The following is a 19,824-nucleotide window of genomic DNA, read 5'->3' as shown; positions in this document are numbered from 1 at the left end:
TAGATAATTGTTTCAAATATATTCAAATTTACCCTATTGTCAAATTCAAGTACTTTATTTCAAATACCTCCATCCAAATGGAGCCTTGATATTTGAGGGGCATGCTGTGATGACAGATGAGTTACAAGACAATTGGTTCCAAAGTGCTTCTCGTTGCTGTTCATCTTTCCATGATCGTTCCAACCCACTTAAAAGTGAATTACAAGACAATTCAAATGAGAGTTCATTGATTTAAATCGATGCGCTAAGTTCCATTTCATTCTTAAGGTGAAGGGCCCTTTCTGCATTGCCCTTGTCAAAGTGGTTGGCAATCAATGTCTCGTATACACATAAACTTGGGGCTATTGAACGATCTTTCATGATTCCAAAATACCTTTCTGCTTCCTCCACTTTCCCACATTGGCAGAAGCTCTTTATCACGGATGTAAAAACCAATGCTCCTGGAGAAAGCGACCTGGACTCCATCTCATAATAGAGTTTCACAACCTCCTGAATCTCACCTTTTCTCCCATACCCGTCAATCAGATGACCGTATGTGGTGCTGTCCGGCAAGAACCCTTTATCTAACAGTATAGTAAACATTGTATTTGCTTGCTCTGCATCCCCTGTTTCACATAACTTTCCGACCATCTCATTGAAGGCCGAACGACATGGGATGAACCCGCTCTCCACCATCTTCTTCAAGTAACTCAAGCTTGCTTCCACTCTTCCTGCTTTAGCGCATCCCTCAATAAGAAGATTATAGCTCTCATCAAACGGCTTCAAATCCATATTTTCCATCTCATTCATCATGCCTTGTGCTTCCTCCATTCTTCCTTCCTCACAATGTGCTCCCATAAACAAGGTATAGACAAAAGAGTTTGCTCGAAAACCTCTCTTGAGCATTTCTTCGTACACCTCCCATGCTGAGCATACATCTCCTAGTTTAACTTTAGCATAAACAATCAATGAGTAAGCAATTGTATCAAGAACCATATTCTTCTGCAACATTCTCCTCAACAACATCAAACCTTCTTCAACCCTACCCCCCTCCAAAATACTAAAAACTAGACTAGTATTCACAATCACAGAAGGAGAGCACCTCTTCCCATGGATCCTGTCCAACATGTCAACGCATTTCTTCAACTTCCCTTCCTTGCACAAAGCATCAATCAAGATTTTGATTGTCTCTTCATTTGGGTAATTTCTTTTTCCAACCATATGCTCATAAATCTTCCAAACCAGAGCAGTCTGGTCAGATTTTTGAACCACGTGAAGCAGAGTGTTGTAAGTTATAAGACTTAAAGGCAACCCATGTTCCCCCAAATAGCAACAAACATCAAAACCAGTCTCAAACATTCTCAGCTTAGCATAAGCCTGTAACAGCAAATCAAACACAAATGGGTTTGAAGCAGTAACCTCATAACTACTAAGCAATGAATCCACAACTGAAAATTTGGAACCATTTTCAGCAGTTTTCTTCAGAACTGATTCAAGCAAAGCTCTAGCATCCATGAGCAACCTGGCTCTGGCTAAAATATGAATGGTTATGGAGTAGGACCAAACCCCATGCTCAAAGCTTTTCCTGTGAGCTGCCCAGTGGAAGAAACCCAGAGCACGTTTTGCATCAATGGGTTCCTTCAATTCTAACAAAACACTATCGACGAGCCCTCCATCTAATTTAACAGATTCAAATTTGGTCGTCAGAGTGTCCCAATTCCAACTGCTTCTGAATGAGTCACGGATGGCTTTGGCAACATCTTTTGGTGCTGAGTCTGTATTGATCAGTCGGGTTTCCTGATTGATGGGTATGGGAATTAAAGATTTTGAAATTCGACGCAGCCAAAAAGCCATGGACTAAGGATGAATGAAGCTCTCCTATTTTGTGTGTGTATATATATATTTGTTCGAAATCGAGTTTCATTGAATAGAAGGTCAAAGCCAGATTACATCAAAATGAACTTAAATAATTACGTTCATACAAAATGCAATACAAACAGACATAGAGCTCACTACAAATAAGACTAACAAAGTGCATAAAGCACATATAAAGGCATAAAGCCCACATGGAGGCCAAAAGACCACATAACAGCAAAAAACCCAGACAAGGCAAAAACCCACAAAACACAACACAACATTAGGGAACCAAAAGTTGGCAAAGTAGCCAAATTGCAGTTCATCATATTGTAGTTTTTTTTTCCCTGAGTGTTCATGACCCAATCTCTTTTTTATTTTTTATTTTATTGAAGTCTCAATCTCGTTGGATGTATTGGTTATATAATTGTTTGGGTTAATCATTTTATTAGTCTCTAAACTTAGATTCGATTTGCATTGAGTACCTCAATTTTCAATATGGTTCTCATGGTCCTTTAACTACACTTTCGTTAGGACAAATGGTCCTACCATCAATTTTATTAACTTTTTCTGTTAAATGCAGGGATAAAATGATATTTTTATATTAAAACAGAAAAAATGAATAAATTTTTAAATCATATCTTTTAAATACTGGTTTTGTAATTTGATGTGTTTTTAATTAATTTTTTTTATGATGTTAAATGATCTAATAAACAATAAATTAATTTAGAATTAAAAAAAAAAATTGAGTCCAATGTTGTCCACTGTGGCCTCGTACTAAACAATGGACTAGACTTAACTCTAGTCCAACATTCCAAACTCAATCCTAATCAATCAGCCTACCAAACGGAGCCATAGGGTATGAGTGGGTTGCCTTTCTTAGCAATCAACTTCTCTAATTGAGACTAAAATTTGGAGATGCAGTGGGAGAAGAAGAAGAAACGTGAGAAGACGATTTGTTTTGTTGAAAGAAACCCAAAAAGCGCGAGGATGCACTTCCACCCCAAAGGTTAAGGGCAAGGAAAAGGCAAGGTTTGTCACTATTCTCTATCCTTTCATTTATCAGATCTTACAAACAAACATTTTACTCTCAATGTCTAACCTGAGAAGGGTGTTGGAGAGGCAACATTAGGAAGATGAAGAAATCAAGCGCAGACGTGCTGAAGAAGATCGCTAGTTGGATGAAGAGGAGGAAGAAGTTGTTTTAGTGGTGGGTATGCTAAATCAATCAAGGCAACACCATTGTGGTCGTGCCCCGAATGTGGATAGACATAGGCACTCTCGGAGTAAGAATCTTTTGGAAGATTACTTTATCCCAAAATTGTTATATCCTGTTTCTTATTTTAGAGGGAGATATAGAATGCAGCTCAATTTGTTCCAAAAAATAATGCATGATGTTTGCAATTACGACACATACTTCGTTCAGAAGTACGATGCTCTTGGGGTTTGGGTCTTCTTTCGGAGCAAAAACTTACAGCTGCTTTACGGATCCTTGCATATAGGGCATCTGCAAATCAGGTGGATGAGATTGCTAGGATAGGGAAATCAACTATCTTAGAGTGCTTGGTCAGATTCTGTGATGCAATAGAAACTCTCTACATGAGGGATTACCTTCGCAAACCTACGCTTAGGGACCTCTGAAGGCTCCAACGAAAAGCCGAGGCTCGAGGTTTCCCAAACATGATTGGAAGCATCGACTGCATGTACTGGCAGTGGAAGAATTGCCCAACTGCTTGGCAAGGAGATTATGGGAATATGAAGGGCCAAAAAAATATAATTCTAGAGGTCGTTGCATCATTCGATACTTGGGTTTGGCATGCCTTTTTCGGAGTTTCTGGATATCAAAATGATCTCAATGTGCTTGGTCAATCCCCGGTATTCAACGATGTCTTGAGAGGTCATTTCCCCCAGATCACGTATCAAATCAACAATACTGTACACTCGGGTGTGTACTACCTAACCGACGAAATTTATCCGAAGTGGACAACATTCATCAAAACAATTCCGAATCCCCAATTGGAGAAGGAAAAAAGCTTTGGTGCCCTTCAAGAGGGTTATATGAAAGATGTGGAAAGGTGTTTTGGTATCTTGCAAGCTTGTTGGGCAATGATTAGGGGTGCTGCTCGTATGTTTGATGAAGAGGTGCTTCGAAGCATTATGATGACTTGCATCATCCTCCATAACATTATTGTGGAGGATGAGTATGATTATGATGCCCTAGAGATGTTCGAACCCAATCCCATGAACACGACATTGACAAGTATTTATGAACGGTCCGTGAGAGCAAATGGACAACCACTGGAGAATATACCGTTGATTAGGGACGGTCAATACAACAACCCTATGATTGACCATTATCAGGAAATGCAATGTTCTTATGTTCATGAGAGATGTTAAGTTGACTTGATCGAGCACTTATGGGAGATGAAAGGTAATCAGGGTGGATGAAACCAAGTTTAATGCTTTGTTTTTAATTATGCTTTGTTTTGTGTGTGGTTATAATGAATTAAGGTTTGTTTTGATGTATGAAATGTTTTTAATAAATAACTATATTATTTGATGCTTTCTGTATTCAATAAAAAAGAAACAATACAACAAATTAATATATATATATATATATGGCAACTCTTTCAATACAACCTAATGGTTTTGATCATTTAACCAATCTGTGTTGCTAGGCCCATCGTCATGGAAAAGCTTTCTTCTCATAACATCCCTTTGTTTTAGAGGACTTTCTTTTAGGAGACATATGGCTCTTGTCCATGGCTATGATTTTCATTTCTCTGTCCTCCATGTCTTGTTCTTGTGCATGCTGCCTTTCAATTGCGTATGTTTTATATCATGCCTTTTCAGCTTCTTCTCTTTTCAAGTCTCTCTCAATTCTCAGTACGCTATTCTTAGCAATTTGCTCCAAAATTTTTGCACATTAAGTGTTCGAAGTGCTCTCTTGGCTTTTTCCGCCTTTCTCCCAATAGGCCTCGGCTCACGTTAGATTAGTGAGTCTTGATCCATTGGGGAGTCCAATGGCGAATCAGTTGCCGGTGAATCGTGGAGTGGCGTCTCATTCAACACAATCTTCGGACTAATATAAATAATTTTGAATCTCGAACAATTCTTCACAATGTCCCAACATTTGTGATTGATGAAACTTTTTTTTGCCTTGGCCAATGGCACCTAATCACATTTGTGCTTGAATAATCTATTAAAAAAAAAAAGAAAATGCAAGAAAAAAAAGGAAATGCAAGAAAATATTATAAAAAAATGTGACATTAAATTGAATAAAACAACATTTATAAATATTTTACCTCGTCGGCAAGATTTTGACCGCTTCGAATGGTGTCCCTCACTTTTGCCAACTCATCTCTCCATTTCCCTAACTCTTTTTTCAAAATTTTCCACCTACTAGCCAATGCCATTTTCTGTACGAGCTGAACCCGATCTTTCACAAAATTTCCCCTGAATTTTTCTCCACATATGAGACGACTTCATCTCATTGCCTGTGATCGAGAGATGACCAACTTTGACCCAACACTCACATAACAAAATATCTTCCACGGTTGTCCATCCACCTCTGGCTTCGATGGAAGATGTCATTTGTATTTTTACACAAATGGAATTTAGTAGTAGAAAATTGTGTGGAAAGTGAAAAATATTGGAAGGAGATGAATTTGTATTAAGATTTAGTGTGGAAAGTGAATAATATTGGTAGGTATTTATAGAAAAAATTTCCATAATTTTTTGATATTTTTGACAAAGTTTTTCAATTTTTTTAGCCACAAAATAGACAGCTGCCGTTGGATTTGACAACATGTTTAGATTGGAGGCTCCAGGAGAAGCCACGTGGTTTGTAGCCGATGGTTTCTGGCAGCTGTGGGTCAGCGCTGATGTCAGGAGCTGGAAAGCAAGGTGACAAGCTAGATCTCCCCTTGGGCTTGCCCGAGCTCGTGGGTCCCAAGCCTTGCCCGAGCTGGATGTTGCGCGCTGGACTTGCTCCCCGGGCCTAGGGACCCCTCCAGCCTGTGCCATGATGGACTGGGCCAATGGATATTACTGAAGGCGTGTAGACATCTGTGCTTTTGCATTGTAGATAGACAGGAACTCTATAAATGCAATGTCCTTCTCTCGAGATGGATGTATCCAACATCTGTCTAATGGAAGCTTTAAATAGAATATAGGGATTTTCTATATTTATTGGAGCTTTATTTTTCCTTCCCTTCTCCTCCTCATTTCAAATCGTGTGAGCTTCAGTTGAGAAGAAAAATGTTCGAAAAATAAGAATTTAATTCATCCAAATTAAATGCATATATACTGAAATTAATTTTTAATTAAAACTTATAGTTGGGAGTTTAATATCTAGTATTTTGCTATGACATTTTGCTTACTTTTAACGTCCCAACACATAATATACGGAGAAAGCATAAACTTAAGGAGATTATGGTACACATCTAAAGAAAACTTTGATGATTATTAGTTGTACAGAAAATTTGAACAACATATATATTGTCTACTGCATATAAACATTGACACACATATCCAGTAGGGAAAAAAAGCAAGTAAATACAGTAGGGAAAAAACAAAATAATCCTTTAACAAACAATTGATTTAACTGAATGTTACGAACTAAAACTTTCCTTTATTTCTAAAAGGAGAATTCAAAAGCCTATTTTTCAATTTTGTTTGTTTTGATCAAAATAATCTTTTGTGGCACAATATTTTTGACACAAGTTTTCAACTATTAGATTGAAATGGATTGAATGGCTAAGATTAACTAAACTAATTGTACATTTTATTTAAGAAAAATATATATTGAAAATAATTATTAATTTACTTTCTCTTTCTTATTTCTCTATCCTCAATCAATGTTTTATCAAATCTTCCTATTTCGTCGTTCTCTATCCTCTAGAATTCTTCAGTTAATGACTTTCCCATCCTCCTCCTCTTTCTTCTAAAGCTTTACAGGTTTTTGATTCTTTTTCTTCTCCATCCCTAACTTTTTTTTTTCTTTTTTTTTTTTACTGCTTATTTTTTGGGTTGTTACAGTTATACATGGATTATAACTCTCGACCCTCACACACACAATGAACTTCAAGCAAACTATCTTTTGCCATATATTTTTTAATGTTATTACGAATCATAATGAATAAAAGCTAAATCTTGTAAGCCATTAAGATGTTAGAAAGAGAGAGAGAGAGAGAGAGAGAGAGAGAGAGAGAGAGAGAGAGAGAGGTAATGGTGAGGTTTCGCAGGATATATTAAAAAAAAAAAAAAATTGTTCCTATGTTCTTGTTGGTATTCTTCAAATTCAATCTTATCGTGTATCTTTCAGTGATTAATATTAGATCTTAAAACCATAACAGATATTGGAACACTAAGATCAATTTAAAACTTGTAGTTGAACAAAAATTGAAGATGGTAAACATGTTGCGAGTTCATTGAACCAATAACTTCTAGGCTTGCAGTGCATGATCTTGTTAAGTTTGTGGATGCAGAGAACATCTAGAGTTTTCTTGATTGCATTTGATTAGCTAAATTGTCTAAGTTTGTGGACGAAGAATCGTGTGGACCGGTTGCTTGCTCTGCCAATGCTTTCCACTCCATGGCCTTATTCTTCATTAGTGAAATACAATGTGAAGTGGACCCTACAAGGGTGTCCCTCAAATAACTTATTGGAGGAATCACTCAATGGAAGCTCTCTCATATAAAGGATATTTGAACTGCAAAGCGCCATATTCATTAAACGATGAAGATGCATTCGATCGGGTTTTATTTTTGAGCACATGGAGATAACTAGAGCTTAGTTTCATTTGTAATATTATGTAATTACCTTGCTTCATTTAGCAATGGTTCTTATTCGCTTGGTGTATAATTGAAGAGGGCTTAATCCCTCAACATCACCTGGCTTGCCATAAATAATAATATGACTTCCTAAAAGCCTTATTTATAGTGGGTAGGAAATAAGATTAAAATACGAATCCTAAACGAAGTAGGAATTGAAATAAGAATCTAAAACAAGGCTAGGTTGGCATTGTTGTGATGTGAAAATAATCACCGTCAAATTTACTGTTAGAGAAATTAGTTTGTGAAAAAAAGTAGTTTGGCGTTTGGCAAATTTTTTATTAAAAGTGATGTTGGTACAATAATTAGTTTTTGAGTGTTTGGTAAATTTTTGTGTGAAAGTGTTGTGAGCTGTGTATAATGACTAAAAAGAACAGTATGGTGAAATAACTCTTTAATTCAAGTGGTTTTGTCCCTAATCAAGCTCACGTTAGAGGAGTGTCTATGGTTTGAAATGGAGCATCTAAGTAAAAGTATCATTTTTTTTTTCTTTTTTACTCAAGCTGTTGTTATCTTTGTATGTAGTATGAAATGAAATAAACAATTAGAAACTTTCTAACGGATTTGAGTGGGGTTTGAATTTGGCTTTGGAAGACGAGGAAACAAGTAGGATTTGGATTTTCTCTTTTCTTTAACCTTGTTTGTGTTTTCTTTCTTTCAGATTAAGCATTAAAGAAACTTCCACATAATTTCTTTGTTGAAAATGGTCTAACTTTATTTTTTTAATCTATTGATTTAATATATTATAATGCACAATTGGCAGAAGAAAGCGTGTATAATTTGATGACTGATGAGAATTTTGAGTTGAAACCTTAAGCAGATGTCAAATGCGTCAAGTAATTAAGAGGATTCTAAAACATTCTGGATTTAGCAGTCATTGGAAGACATCAATATATAATATGAGCTTAATGAAAATGATAATTAACATCAATATTCTTATGGTAAAATCTTCATCTTTTTCTTAATAACACTTGGTTCACTAAATTCTCTAGGTTTGTGGATGACGAACCATGCGGACCTGTAGCTTCTTCTGCAAGTTTCTCCCACTCCATGACCTTATTTTTCATCTTCTTACCCTTCGCTCCCTCCATTAACTCTTTGACAAGCTTCTCTACCGCATCCCTCTTCACATCATTACTTTATATCCATGCCAATGCCCCATTCGTGGCAAGTATAGCGACAGTCCATTTGCTGGTCTGCGAAGAATGGCCAACAGAGCATAGGAACTCCTGCAGTAAGGCTCTCAACAGCTGAATTCCAACCGCTGTGCGTTAAAAATCCTCCGACTGATGGGTGGTTAAGGACTTGCTCTTGTGGGCACCACCCAGCTATTAGACTTCTTTCCTTAGTTTCAGCCACAAACTCAGGCGGCAAAATAGCAGATTCTCCAATAACAAGATCAGGTCTAATTACCCAAAAGAATGGAAGCTTGCTATTAGCAAGTCCCCACCCAAACTCCACAAGCTGTTCTGGTGTCATGACTCATGACTGCTATACTGCCGAAATTCACATAGACAACTGAGTTTGGTTGTCTTCGTGTTTAGCCACTCGACGCATTCAGTTTCTTCTTTCCATAGACTGTATCCCACCATTTTCAAATGGTGTTCTGGTATTTCATTGAGATGCAATTGAAGAGGTCCAATGGAGTAAACATGGGGAAGCATAAATGAGAGAGCATCCAAAACATCTGTCTGAAAAGTATGAATAACGATTGCTGAAGCTTCATGAGCTCTATCGGTTGCTTCCAGGATGAAGTTAAATACGATGTCATCCGGATTTGTGGTTCGCACAAAGGTCGGAAGATCCCTTAAACGGATGTCTCTCATCCTGGGATCCAATCTATTACGGTGTCCAGATAGCCATTTGTTAAACAGCTCTCATCTGCAATAGTACAAATGAAATTCAATTGAAGAAACGTTTCATTTGCAACAAGCAGTTAAGAGTTAACCATAAGTTAAACAACAATAGCTTCAATTAATAGTTATATATTTCACCTTTGAGTGGAGCAAGTCCTTTTTCGACCACGGCGCAAAATTGTTTACATCCCATGAAGCTGCAGGCAGCTACAGTGTAGAACATCACTATAGGGGCTCCAATTTCTTCAGCAGCTGTGATTGTGAACGTGGACAAGAAACCATCTGAAACTATGCAAGTCACTGGAGGATTGGTAGATGTTTCTATGGCATCATTGTTGAGTTTTGCAAGGAGGGTATGAAAGGGAGCCAATAAATTTTTTCTGACGGACTCACAAAGCAAAGTGACATCTTGTGTGGTGTCTTCATTTGAATCTGGAAGGCTATCCGGGATGGCTTAAAATTGAAAATCAGGCAAGCCGTCTAGGGAATTGGATCCTAGAGTTTTAAGAAAGCGCTTGTGATTGAACTCTGTGTTAACAAAGGTTATATGAAAACCTCTATGGTGGAGGAGCTTTGCAAATTTAAGCATTGCCTTTATATGGCTTTGAGCAGGGAATGGAATGCAAACAGCATGTGTCTTAGTAGCTACTTCTGTGGAATCCATCTAAGCTTTTGTGTGCGCATTGCAAATGCAGATTTTTTATAAAGCAAAACTGAGCTACCATGGGCCTGTTTTAGCTACTTCAATGTGTCCTGTTTTGGCTCTCTGACTGAGGATAATGTCCAAAAAAGAAGTCTAGCAACATAAAGAACTAATCTACAAGTTAATCATTGGTTGATAAATGGTCAAATTTTCGACAAAAAGAAAAGTCAGTTGATCAATCACGACAAAACGACTTAGACTTAGATGAAGTAGCAAAGTGGAACATAAATAACTAAGAATCCTTTTTCTTGATTTTAAGTCTTCGGTAGTGTTTGTCTTATTCTTTTTCTTGATTTTTATGCACATGTGGCCTCAAATACATAAGTCACGGTGCAATTGTGGCTGAAACACAATTACACATAATCCCCGTGGCCGACGGAGATCCGTAGCTAATATTTTAGGGAAATTGGCGGCTTTGTCCCGGCGCAATTAAGTTTTTCAATAATATCCCCATTTTGAAATCTAATCACAAATACCCCCTATAAAAACTCCCTATTGACAGTCTATTGCCCATCTGTCACTTTTTTTCTTCTTCTCAGTCGTTGCTCTTCCTCTTCCTCTTCCTCTTCTCCCTAGTCTCTTTCTCTTCCTCTTCTTCAAACCTCACAGAAAATCCATCTCCACCGTAGAATCTCGCTTAATTCAATTTTCACTTAGTTATATCTTCAAACTAGGAGCTAATTTGAACCTTAAGGTTGAACCCCAAATTCAGAATCGAACCCTAGCCAAGGCGTGACTCGCCACCTCTGTTGTCGGCCTCCAAAATGAAGCCATAATCGTGACTCTCCACCTTCGTCGTCGACTTCCATCACAAACCCACAACACCTTCATCTTCGATCTTCACTGTGGTGAGTTCTAATATTGGTTTTGTTTTGTTTTTTTTTTGGGTTTCTGTTATTGATTGAGATTATTGGGTGATTACTTTCACTATTTTGAATGAGACATTAATGGGTTTCTGCTGTGGTTTGTTTGTTGTTTCTGTGATTGAATGAAATTTACCAACTATTTCCTGTGGTTGTCAAGCTCTTGGACTTGGATACACTGTTTTGTGCTTATGATTTGTCTCTGAAATCATGCATACATTGTTTGTGATTAAGGCTTGGACTTGCAGACCTCCTTGAAAGTGGTGTATTCACTCTTTTGTGATTGTGATTTGTCTGTGAAATCACTTAGGTGATATATCAAATTAGGAATTCTGGCTTTTCTGAGCAACCTGTAAGAATACATATAAAACTCATAGAGGCTCTCTGAAATAACAGTAATGTGGGTTTTAACCTTTGAAACCAATAGACCAGCAACAAATGCAAGATTCTCATTGTTTACTTCTTTTGAATGTGATTGGAGAGTTTGTAAGTTTTATGAGAATGCCAATATTTTAACATACTTTTGATACTGTAAAGTTGGCATATGTTGGATCTTTATTTTCTCTATTGTTTTGGTGCAGTCTACAATCCTCAAGGTTGTGTTGGTGTTGTGAAAAGGGTTCTTGGAAAACTTGAAGGTTTGTTGATAACTCTTGCATTTATCTAGTTCCATTGTCTTGCTCTTCTTCTTCTCTGATACTGTGCTTCTTTAACTGTTTGAACAATGCCAAATGCACTATTGATGATTTCCTGATTTGTATTTTTGTTTGCATGCCAAGACACACATTCACTTCACCCATGTTTATTACTTTCGAATTGCAATTGAGTAGTATGAAATTGTGTGCATGAATATGAACTTTAATTTTGCAATGGTACTGTCTTGTGAAAGTTTGCCATATGAAGAATTGGGTCATTTAGAAAAGCCAACAATCTATATGAATTTCGGTATTGGTTTTTGTTTTGAAATTGGTTTCAGTTGTAATTGAATGTTATGTTTTTGTTTCCACTGTGATTGAATGATTTGCTTCTAATATGCATTTTTGATCCATTTTATACATATGGAAGATTGTCTTGTTTCAAGTGGTGGGGTTCTTTTGGGGAGGAAATTGCTAACTTTTAGCTTGAATTCGGGTCTAAGAGGACATGTCTTGGAATTTTTCTTATAGATATAAATTGTGTTAAAATTCCAGACCAACAGGAGATGTAAATTTTTTATTTTTTGCCACTTTCTTATGTATATCTTAAGATGTAATGAGATAACATTGTTAGTTCATCAATTTATGAAAGTCAAGTTAGAAGGAAATTTGTCAATCTATAGTTTCCATGGTTTTATCGTCCCCCTTGCAAAGAAGAAAAAAATACAAATGTAACCAAATTAATGATTTAATTGGCAAATGCCATGACTGATATGTATTGCACATGTATAGCTACTTATTGCTTGTGTATTGCCCCTGTATATCTTTTTTTTAAAGTATGTTGAAATAAATTTATAGGGGGAGTATGAAGTTTGTGTATTGCCATTGTATAGCCTTTTATTGCTTGTGTATTGCTACTGTATTGCCATTGTATAGCCTTTTATTGCTTGTGTATTGCCTCCGTATATCTTTTTTTTTAAGTCTTGGAATAATTTATAAGGGGAGTATGAAGTTTGTGTATTGCCATTGTATAGCCTTTTATTGCTTGTGTATTGCCACTATATTGCCCCCGTATATATTTTTTTTTCAAGTCTATGTTGGAATAAATTTATAAGGGTAGTATGGAGTTTGTGTATTGCCATTGTATAGCCCTTTATTGCTTGTGTATTGCTACTGCATTGCCCTCGTATATCTTTTTTTTTTTCAAGTCTGTATTGCTGGTATGAATGTAGGGATGGGGGAAAAAAGCTTTGCGGGGATAGAGGGATGGGAATGGCATACCCACCCCCTATTCAACCTATTGCCATCCCTATACAAAGGCAAGAAGAATGAGCTATATATACACATAATATAAAGAAGAATGAGCTATATATACACATAATGTATATAATGTGCTCTCTTCAATGTATAATATAAATAAAAGTATTTTTTCATTGCATACACTTGCAAATATATAAAAACAACATATTCAAGACTGAAATTTCTCAAGTAAATTGAACTCAATTTCATTCCATGAGGACTAAATAATTACATGGTCTGTCTGACACACAAATAGTTGCTTAATTACATGTTTTTTTTCCTTATAACTGCAGTACACTTCTTACAACTGAATGGAATGTTGTCCCACCCCAAATTGATGAAGGTTCACAATGACAACAATCTTCTAGAAGCCAACAATAATCTTGGTCCAACTGTTATGAAAAAAAAGAGAGCCAATTATCTCAAGACTTAAGAGTTAGGGTTTCAAATTGCTAGAGACCAAGCTTGTGGGATATGGGCCATGACATGATCTCGTACTCTACCAATTGTTGCTTCACCTTCTCAAATTCATCCATCATCTTCCTCTACAACAGAAACAAAATAAAGCAATAACAATATGTACATATATAAATATGTATATACAGAGTAATACAAAAGACAAATTGGTACTAATGAGGTAGATCTTTGATATGCTCTATTGGAACCATCACTTTCCTTTTAGTGCTATATATGCAGATGCGCAAAAGTACAAACAAGCCCAATTTAAAATCTCCTACTTATGTATCAAGAAAAGACTCAAAGCAGACTAAGTTTCTTATAAAAATAGAGTTCATTGTTTTTCGTCTGTGCTTCATTCATAACTTATAACTCAGATGGTGTCCAAAATTTCAAGCAGTGCATCAAAACTCAATCAAGTTAACTCCGGAACAATGAGAGAACAACAATATTAATCAATGAAAGAATTATGAAAGAGGCTGATCATTGATCAACAACATTAACTCCAGAACATAGACACCACAGAGGTATGCAGTACAATTTACTTTCATTCAATTTCTACACAAAAATAATCTTTTAGATTGATATAGTCATTCATTGCAAACTGAAATTTCACAGCCATGAGAATAATGCCAAGAGGAAGAGTATCATATCACCTCAGAATTGGAAAACATCTAATGGACGAGGAAAAGCAAACCTACCAAGCACAAGACGAAAGGCCTTACTGCTCAAGCTTGATGATCAGTGCATATCTACATGGGTGTTAACCGCCGTATGATCATATTGCTTATTTTTTCTATTCTCGGCATTGGCTTTGCACCATTTATGTTTTAACAGTACATGAATTGTTCCAAATTAAAAATTTCAAACCGCAGGTCCTAATTATAGGCAGTAAATTATGACTTAATAAAAAATAGTCATTGGAGTTGGATCTAGGAAGCTGAAAGCATCGCATGGCTCAAAGGAACCAAATCAGGGGACCACGTACAACAGGGGCTGTAGTGCTAGCTAGTACAGAAGGGCAGGGTAGGGCATGGCATGGCAAGGGACATTTGGATGCAAATGCTAGAGATATAGACCCTTTCTTTTAGGTAAATGAGGAAGACGAAGCAGCAGCAAAACCTGGCCATGTGAAGTAGCAGCATCAGACCTTTTCTATGTTTCTTTTGTTTGTTCACATACTTTTTTGCCATATCATAGCACTTAGAATTCCTGCAAAATAATAACATGAACTTTATTTCTCAATTTCACAATGACACAAAACAATGTAGTATTAACTGTTAAGTTTTCCTATTTAGATCGGTGCACTAGATACTAAGTTATATCAGATTTGATAAGAGTTTAAATTAAGTTGTACCTTGAGGCCCAAAACCTAGTGAAATAAGGAAGGGTTTTGAGGCCTATTAAGGGGTCCTATTTTATTTCCATTTATGCGTGGCCCGATTAAGTGGGCTTGGAAGATAAGTCAAGTCGGCCCTCAGTGATGAGTAGAGACGACTTGACCTAGCCCTATATAAGCTAAAGGCCCTGCTCTCATCAGACACTTTCTCTAAACCTATTGTCATCATAAAGAGATAGCTGAAATAGATTCTGAGAGAGAGCAGAAGTCTTGAGTTGTTCCTGTTCTTGCTAGGATTGCTGCTGCTACGGATTAGATGAGTTCAGAAGCTGTGTACTCAAGGAAGATGGCTCCAGGTATGTCTTCATGTCTTTATACGTGTTACAGTTTGTGTGAAAGATCCAGTTTGTGTATTAAATAAATCTCACAGTTGGTATCAGAGCTTAAGGTTGTTCGCACTTATCTGTAATCGTTGTTCAAGCATGTCTACCATGATTTCATATCAGTTTATGCCATGCTCAGTTCTTTTGGTTATGTTTAATTTTTGAAGATGGTTTAAATATGTTTATGAAAATATCAAGAATATGGAAAAGCATGTTTTGATTTGGTTTTCATATTTTCAAAAACTTTAAACACGTTTTTGACCTAGCAGATCACCTTAAAACCCTAAAAATGGCCATATGTCACAACTTCTTTGTGAGTTGTGTTAATTAGGTCTTTCCCTATGCAGAAAGGTATTTTGTGTCAAAAACGGACACTAAGAACCCCTAAAACATTGTTCGCTGCCGAAACACTGTTCACATCTAAAACACTGTTCACGGCCGAAACACTATTCACTGCAATTTTAGGGTTTTCCTTGTTGAACTGTGTTTTGTTTGGTTATTTTTCTGAGTCAGATATATGTTTGTCTTTGTTATGGGAATCAACAAACTTTTCATAACAAAACCAAACCTAAATACTCAAACCCTAAAGAAATAATCGAAAATTACATCATACCTAAATTGCTTGATAAGTTTCTTTAACAAATAGAATCTGTCATGTAATTTATTTGTGATGGCACAAGATAATATGTAATTTGTGTAAGCTATAAGTAATCTCTTGCCACAAAGGTGTGATACTTAATTAAGGACGCTTGCATATATTATTTGTTAGTTCTGTGAATAAAGTTAAACTGTTTTCTCTTAACAAATTGAGAATCGATTTCTAGGAAAGTAATATGCTTTTGTTTGCAAATCCTTACAGCTTTAAACACTCCCTCAATCAATTTCACGCAAATTGAAAGATTCATTAGATCAAACTTTAATTTATGGACGTTTGGTTTTAAAGTTATTGTCGGAATGAATGAGATCGTTTATGATCTCACTCATGGCTATATTTAATTCACGTTAGCCTTTTCACTTATGTGTCTTGTAGTATAACTCCTAGAGCTTAGGTGAAAAAAAAAAAAAATCTGGCATTCAATAGGTATCACTCATGCCAACTTGTCATGAATGGCATTCTAGTAAAGAATACAGTGGAGTTAATTAAGAAGTGGCACGAAGATGAGCTGGAGCGAAAAAGGGTTAAGGCGCAGCGAAATTGTTAACCATATGGAGGGCCCATAAGGATATACACGACTACAAAGGACAGTCTCAAAAGTCTTAGGACCTCTATAAATCTTAGTGTATGCGCTTATAGGAGAGGAAGAAATATCAATAAGCTACTTCGATACAAGAATCTCCTAGTGAAATCTGTGAAACCTAAACCCCAACCTGAATCACATGTTGAGAATTTAGATGCCGCCACTAATAGAGAGATAGTGGTACTTGACCCATTCCCTGCTAGAGAGAACAACACTTTCATGGCAGCAAGTTGTGACAAGGAGGATTAGATAGCTACCTGTTGTTTTCCTTAAATATTATTGGAGTAGTTATTTTTTAAGTTGAATTCAGGATTTCTTTTAGAGTTGGATGATGTAGTTTTCAGTACCCTAAATAAAGAGAAATTCAATTTTTGTTTCAAGATTATTAAGACTTGGTTTTATTTTGGTTTCAATAAAGATGTGTTTGTATCTCAAAATTCAAAGATAATAAAGATGGATTATGTTGTCTCAATTACAATAAAGATAGTAAAGTTTGAATGGCATAGGCATTTAAGGCACATTTCAAAAGAAAGAATGAAAATTCTAGTTAAGGAACAAATCTTGCCATCACTATTTTTCGGTGATGATGAAATTTGTATTATGTGTGTCAAAGGAAAACTCACTAAGACTAAGAAGAAAGGTGCAACTCGCGATAGTGATACTTTTAGAGTTCATCCACATAGTTTTTTGTGGACCTTTCCCTCATCAAACAATTCATGGAAATCGCTTTTTCATCACCTTTATAGATGACCATTCTCGTTTTGGTTATCTGTATCTCATAGCATAAAAAAGTCTGAAGCTTTGAAATGTTTAAGATTTTCCAAACTGAAGTAGAAAGGCAGCTTAAGAAAAGGATTAAAGACATTTTGATGAAGGAGGACGACATGCTGGACTTTTTGCTAGGTACCTACAAGATAATAGAATAGTTACTCAGTACACAACACCATGAATTTTGCAACAGAATGGTGTGGCTGAGAAAAAGGATCGAACCTTGAAGGACATGGTCCTTAGCAAGATTTCTAGAACTGATTTGCCTACAATTTTAAGAGAGGCGATAAAAAACAACAAACTATAGAGTGCCTAGTAACTGCGTACCTAAGACACCTTTTAAAATTTGGACTACCAGAAAACCTAGCCTAAGATATCTTCATGTATGGGGTTGCAAGGCTGAAGCTAGAATCTATAACCCTCGAGAGTAGAAGCTTGATCCTAAAACGATAAGATGTCATTTTATAGGTTATCTCGCAAGGTCAAAGGGTTTCAGATTTTATTGTCCAAAATATGGTACCCGAATTGTTGAGACTGGTTGTGCAAAGTTTATAGAGCATGAGGAGAATGCCACTGGGAATAAAGATTTTATTTTGAAGAAAAAGGTGATGTAGCTGTGATTGAGAATGCTAAACAAGATGTTACACCCTTGATTCCTTTAAGTAAAACTGTATTGGAAAATCCTCAATTTGAAGAACCAGTTGAACCACAAGAACAAGTTGTTGAGAATCCTGAGCTGGATGATCCACAAGAACCTGTACAACTGAGGAGAGCTGACAGATCAAGAAGATCCACAACAAATTCAGATTATGTGTACTTTAAAGAAGCAGATTTGACAATGGAGATGAGGCTGATCCAACAAGTTTTAGAAAAGCAATGGAAAGTCAAAATGCAGACAAATGGAGGGAAGCGATGTTGAAAGAACTTGAGAGCATGAAGAATAATCAAGTATGGGAATTAGTTAAACCCCACAAGAGCCAGAAATTGGTAGGCTCGAACTGGATATTCAAAACAAAAGAAAGATAAGGATGAAAGAATCGAAAGGTTTAAGGCTAGATTGGTAGCCAAAAGATTTACCCAAAGGGGGGGAATTGATTATACTGAGACATTTTCTCCAATTTCCACCAAAGATTTTTCCACGTCATTATGGTTTTGGTGGGCCATTATGACCTACTTTTACATCAAATGGATCTAAAAACTACTTCCATGACTGGAGAACTTGAAGAGGAAAATTTTATAAGGCAACTTGAAGAGTTTGCAAAGGAGGAAATGAGCATATGGTTTGCAACCTTGGCAAGGCAATTTATGGACTGAAGCAAGCAAGCAGAAGGTGGTATTTCAAATTTCACCAAACTATTTCCTCTTATGGTTTTGAAGAGAACATAGCTGACCAGTGCATTAATTTGAAGAAATGTGGGAGTCAATTTATTTTTCTGGTGCTGTATGTCGACGACATACTTTTGGCTTCAAATGACCACAATTTGGTGAAGGACAAAAAGCATATAGTTTGCAAACTTGGCAAGGAAATTTATGGACTGAAGCAAGCAAGCAGGAGGTGGTATTTCAAATTCCACCAAACTATTTCCTATTATGGTTTTGAAGAGAACATAGCTAACCAGTGCCTTTATCTAAAGAAATGTGGGAGTCGATTTATTTTTCTGGTGCTGTATATCGACGACATACTTTTGGCTACAAATGACCACAATTTAGTGAAAGACACCAAGGAACTACTTTCAAATAATTTTGAGATGAAGGATTTGGGAGAAGCTGCTCTTGTGTTGGGCATTGAGATTCAGAGAGACCGGGCTTGAGGCCTTCTAGGCCTATCACAGAAGACATACATTGATAAGGTACTCAAGTGTTTTGACATGTGTATGTGTTCTGGACAGAAAGTTTCATTAGCTAAAGGAGATTTAAAGAAGGAGCATTGCCCCAAGAATAAAGAAGAAGAAGATGAGATGAGGAACAAGCCATACGCTTCTCTAGTTGGAAGCATTATTTATGCACAAGTGTGTACAAGGCTAGACCTAGCCTTGTGCATTAGCTAGATGGGGAGATTTCAGTCAAATCCGGGAATGCAACATTGGATAGTTGGAAAGAAGGTTTTGAGGGACCTACATAGAACAAAGGCTTATATGTTGATTTACATACGCATGTTTCGAGTTCAACCATGTTTTCAGAATACATAGCTTGCTATGAAGCCACTTCTCATGCAGTATGGCTAAGGAATTTTACTAAAGATATTAAGGTGGTGAACTCGATTTATAGACCAATACAGATATATAATGACAACACTGCGATTGTTTTTCACTGCATGAACAAGAAGATGTCATTTGAACTTCAGCATATTGACAGAAAGTATTTAATAGTGAGGGAGAAGGTAGCGGACAAACTAGTCAGATTTGATCATATTAGAACTCAAGATATGATTGCAGATCCGTTCACAAAGTTTTTGCCTTCGGAAGCTTTTTCTGAGAAATGTTGAGAGCATGGGACTTTTTCCTAGCTTTGATGCTACAATCTAGTGGGAGTCTTGTTCCCATTATGATATTTTTACTAGTTTGTTTGGTTTGTTTATTTTGCTGTTTTTCTGGATTAAGGGATTTGCATTTAAGG

At 36.5% G+C, this 19,824-nt stretch overlaps 1 protein-coding gene and 1 pseudogene across 1 annotated transcript; both read right to left on the bottom strand.

Moving 5' to 3' along the window:
* Positions 73–1,891, bottom strand: LOC18781430 (pentatricopeptide repeat-containing protein At1g66345, mitochondrial). The gene has a single exon (XM_007214469.2). It carries the CDS (start codon positions 1,831–1,833, stop codon positions 232–234), a length of 1,602 nt encoding a protein of 533 aa, XP_007214531.2. The 5' UTR covers positions 1,834–1,891; the 3' UTR covers positions 73–231.
* LOC18780267 lies at positions 8,578–10,271 on the bottom strand (annotated as a pseudogene).

The sequence above is a fragment of the Prunus persica genome, chromosome G4, assembly GCF_000346465.2.
Source record: "Prunus persica cultivar Lovell chromosome G4, Prunus_persica_NCBIv2, whole genome shotgun sequence".
In the NCBI taxonomy this organism is placed as follows: domain Eukaryota; kingdom Viridiplantae; phylum Streptophyta; class Magnoliopsida; order Rosales; family Rosaceae; genus Prunus; species Prunus persica.
The sequence above is the reverse complement of the archived record's forward strand: the minus strand, read 5'-3'. Positions and strand labels throughout refer to the sequence as shown.